General features: G+C 41.1%; 1 protein-coding gene across 1 annotated transcript in view; it reads left to right on the top strand.

Moving 5' to 3' along the window:
• The first annotated feature begins 4,061 nt into the window (after positions 1-4,061).
• The window catches only part of EIF2AK2 (eukaryotic translation initiation factor 2-alpha kinase 2), a 52,314-nt gene continuing 51,404 nt past the window's right edge, over positions 4,062-4,971 (top strand). Inside the window, exon 1 of the mRNA XM_006882393.1 lies at positions 4,062-4,180. Coding sequence (XP_006882455.1) covers positions 4,062-4,180 — 119 coding nt within the window. The remainder of the gene's footprint in view (positions 4,181-4,971) is intronic.

Consider the following 4,971-nt stretch of genomic DNA (forward strand, 5'->3'; position numbering starts at 1 on the left):
AAAGTCTACTGTCAAGAACTTCTCCAGAGTGCTAAGGAGCAATGATGTCAGTTAAAAGACTAGGGCGATCTTTTGCAACCACTTGCTATGCATCTGAGAGTTGCACAGTGAATAAAGATGACATACTAATCAGGTTTGAGCATATCAGATTGTGAAGTGGCACAAGATAAAGGTCAAGGTTCATATCTGTTGTTAATAGGTTCTCTGTGAATGTAGTTGACTCAGAGGTAACTAACAACAAAAACAGCGAATCACACAGGAGATTGCCCATTTGTCTGCTGTGGATTCAAACCACCTGTCTTTGGGTTGATAGCCCAGTACCTTACCTGGCCACCTACAGGATTGTGATCTCCAAGTTTTGAAAATATGAGTAGTTGACAGAATCTCCAAAGTAACCAAAGGTTATGAACAACAACAAAAGATATAAAATTTGGAAGAGATAAAGTAATACCTCTTCTATAAGGAAGTTAATGATTGTCCTGACTTGTGACACCAGCTCTGCTTATAATCACACAGGGCAGCATAGTTGATGTGCTTAGGAAAGTAAAGTGCAGTGTGGAAAGCCTTCAAGTGTATGCATTGCTGCTGAACAACCTTTACATTGCCCTGCCTTTGCAGTTCTTGCTAGGTAAGAGAATAAATAGGCTTGAGTGTATCAGAGATTGTGAGAATGGCATAGGATAGGACAAGGTTCACTGAGTCACTCTCAGTCATACTTCAATTGATGGTACCTAACAGCAACCTTAAGGAGTAATCAAGGGTCCTGGAGCTGAATTTTAAGAGCTTACTAAATGTAATGTTTCCTCTCTACTCCCATTTGCTCAGTCACTTGTAAGTAAGGAATCAGTTTGGTTGGGGTTTGAGGAACTCAAGTGTTGTTAAATTGTCACTCACCTGAATCACGCAGAAATTGTTAAGAGATGACACATAAACAGAGCAGCTATTGGACCACGTGAGAAGTAGAAAAAGGTTAATCTCTGGGCAGAAACATTCACCGGTCAAGGCACATTCTTGGTGTGGATTATGGGCTGGACTGTTGTGAGTAACACTTATCTATCTACACAGTATGAGTAAGGCTTGGGGGGGGTAGAACTGAGTCTGCATTGAAGTATACTCTTGAAGAGGCTACAGGGAAGAACGATGGAAAAGAGCAAAACACTGTGTTTGCTTCCAGTGACCAGGTCTTTGGAAAAGCAATCCTTCAATTCATTGTGAGAGCAAAGCAGGCCCCAGGCCCAGGGCAGCCCCTGTGTGTAATTACAGGCGTATTTCCTGCTGATGAACTTTAATGATGACTCAGAATGCTGCACTACCGTAACTGACTATCCACTCTGTCCTGTAAAATGCTCTGTATTCTTACAATTGAGTTTATAATTTAAATTACTACTAAATTCTTGATCCAGTGTGACACATACGCTGGGATCTGCATTTTCTCATGGGGTAAATTGTACAAAAATGGACTCCCGAGTTCCAAGGCAGGGTTTGGGGTTTCATGGAGCCTCTGTTCCCTCAAATGGGGCTCTGGTGGCCTACTCTTTTATTATTTTTTTCCACTTTTCCATTTATTTCCATTAATTTTTCTGAGATTTATTCATCCATGAAATTTGCTCTTTTTCTGTGAGTAAAAAATACATTTTAGCCAGTCAACCAATTTGTGGTAGCCTACTTTCCTAAATTTGACTGTTAAATGTTGATGTGACCATCAATAAGGTTTTTTTTGGAGGGGGGGTAATTTTATTTTTTTAATTTTAATGAACATTTACAGAGATTTTGGATTTCCTTTCATTCATTGTTGCATTTTTCTCCCTGGCCCCCTCCCCAGTTTGCTCCTCTCTGAAAAGTAAAAGAACAATTCTTTTATTGGTATACAATCCCCCCCACTGCCCTGAGTACACTTCACTATGCAACCTTAATTCTGGACTTTTTTGTTGTTGTTGTTGTTTTTAAAATTCTGGACTCTTGTGATAGTTTTGTTGTCATCCCAAAGGTGGTGGTGGTGGTTGTTAAGTGCCGTCAAGTCGTAAGTGATTCATAGCGACCCTATGAACGGAAGTCCTCGACACTTGTGTGACTTTCATCCTTTCTCCAGGTTCATAGGGTTTACAGAGGCAAGCTATTATGGAAGTGGATGTCACTCCTGCTTCTGAGCTTGTTTTAATCGGGGAGCTCCACCAAACACTGTTCACCATGGGTAACCATTATTGCATTTGACACGTCAGTGTCACATGTTAAGCTTCACAGCAACCACAGGTTACCTCTGTACAGCAAGGGACACACCGGCGTTATACGACCTAGAAAAATGTTTGAACAAAAACAATGAAAAAAGGCCTGAGTGCCACGGATTAAAAGTCACCCACTTCTGGCTTGGTAGCATCAATTTCTGTCCACTATGCCAACTGATCTCTCTCTATGGTGATGTTATTGTTAAGTGCTGTCAAGTCGTAGGCAACTCATAGCGACCCTATGAACATGGTTCAAATCCATCAGCTGATTCATGGGGGATAGAGGGACAATCTCCTCCCAAGGAGATTTACAGCTTCTGAAAACCTCCTGGAGGGTCAGCTGGGAATTGGTTCTAACTTAAAAGCAACAGAGAAATTCCCTTACTGCTAATTTTTTTACATTGTTATAAACTTCATTTATCATGTGAATGCTCTACCTTTTTCACTTTAGGATAAAAAATTCTGACTTTTGTAGCATTTTTTACTTTCTCAGCAAGTGGGCAAGCTTGCAGTGGATAGTGGAAGCAGAGTTATAGAGAAGGGTGCTCTGTGTCAGTTGTTTTCAAAGGACATTTTGGAGGAAGCAGCTTGACTCTGCAGTCCATGGAGTGGCTATGGTATTGGGGGATGGGGACAGAAGGTAATTTATGTTAGAATATTTTCTCAGCATATATGTAGTGTTAAAATGAATCATAGGAAGGAATTCTTCCCATCCCATTTTTTTCTCCGAAATGGAACTGAAAATGAGGAGGACTTGAGGCTCCTGCTGCAGAAGTTCATAGACAACAACCTTCAATATGTATTGCATCTCAATGTCAAGAAAACAGAAATCCTCACCATTGAACCAACAGGCAATATATCCTGATAGTTGGAGAAAAGATTGAAACTGTCAACAACTTTATCTTAACTTAGATCTATGGGAGAAAATATTGAAACTGTCAACTTTATGTTAACTTAGATCCACAGTCCACTTGGTACAAGCAGTCAGGAGATTAAGAGACTTCTTGCACTGGGAAAGTCTGTAGTCAGGGACCTCTCCACATTATTGAGGAACAGTCATGTCAGTTTGAAGACTAAGGTGCACCTGATTCGTACTAGTTACTTGCTGTGTGTATGAGAGCTGGACATTGAATAAGGAGGACAGAAGAAGAATTGATGCCTTTGAGCTGTGCTGTTGGAGAATAATACTGAATAGGCCAGGGACTAACAAAAGAACAGATATGTTTTGAAGAAACTACAGCCTGAGTCCTCCTTGGAGGCAAAGATGATAAAGCTTCGTCTCACATACTTGGAGCGTGTTGCTAGGAGAGGTTATTCCTTGGAGTAAGACATCATGCCTCGAAGGTAGAGGGATGGTGAAGGAAAGAAAGACCCTCCACTGGGTAGAGTGACAAAGTGATTGCAACAGTGGGTTCAAGTGTGTCAGAGATTGTGAGGATGACACAGGATAGGACAGGATTCAGATCTGTTGTTCACAGGATCCCTATGAATTATACTCGACTTGACAGCACCTAACAACAACAAATGGAATTAAGAAGTAAGAGGAAGTAAGATTAAATATGTTCTAGGATTCTGTGAAGGGAGCCCTGGTAGCATAGTGACTTGACCAAAATATTAATGGTTTGAACCCACCAAATGCTTGGAGGGATAAAGTTGAGGCAACCTCTCCTTGTTACATTTTGCAGCCCAAGAAACCTGAGCAGGTTGCTTCACTCTCTCCTATTGGACCCTTATAAGTTGAAATCAACTATGTGGCAATGATAGTGGTTTTATTTGGTGAGTGTAATTCTGTGTTACTTTTCTCACATATCTTTTCTGTTTAGGATACTGGAAGAAGACATGGCTAATGATCTTTCACCAGGTTTCTACATAGAGGAACTTAATAAATACCGTCAGAAACATAATGCAAAAATTAAGTTTGTTGAAATATCTAACACTGGACCTCCACATGACTTAAGGTAAACTAATTTTCAAAAAAATCTGCCTCTATAAAATACAGACGAGGAGAAGGGTAACTGGCATAATTTTAAAGTTGATACTTTAACTCACAGCATAAAGTCACCTCAAAGAATGGGAGAGGATAAAAGAGAATAAAAGCCCTCCCATCCTTTTACTGTTTGGGTATTGATACTTTAACGGTTGGCATAAAGTGATAACTTCAGAAGATTAATGTTGTTGTGTACTGTTGAGTCAGAACTTACCCATAACTGACCCTCCAGCAAGTTTTTAGAGGCAATAAATCACATGGCAGGAGATTCACCAGCTTTCTTCTGGGGAGCATCTGTTGGATTCGAACTGCGTACAAATGCGTTTGAACAGAGATATGTTGGCCTAGTGGTATGAAGCTGTGCTGCAACCCTGAAGGTGCACAGTTCAAACCCGCCAGCTGCTTTGTGGGAGAAGGATGGGTAGTTTCCTCCTGTGTGATTAACTGCCTTTGAAAACCTGCAGGAGGGTTAGCTGTGGCTTGGTTCAAACTCCACAGCACACAACACCAACCTCCTTTGCTTCAGCAGCACAGTTCCTTACCACCAGGCCACCAGAGTTCAACTTCAAAGAATGTTGTTGTTGTTTTTGTTGTTATATGCCATCGATTGCTTGTGACTCATAGTGACCCTATGTACAACAGCCCTAAACTCTGCTCTGTCCTGTGCCAATCTCACTGTCTCCAACACACCCATCCTGATTACCCCAGTCACTGAATCAATCCATCTCATAAAGGGCCTTCTCCTCATGTGCTGTCCCTCCA

Source organism: Elephantulus edwardii, unplaced genomic scaffold (assembly GCF_000299155.1).
Source record: "Elephantulus edwardii isolate Elephantulus edwardi_28Jun2011 unplaced genomic scaffold, EleEdw1.0 scaffold00019, whole genome shotgun sequence".
Taxonomy (NCBI): Eukaryota; Metazoa; Chordata; class Mammalia; order Macroscelidea; family Macroscelididae; genus Elephantulus; species Elephantulus edwardii.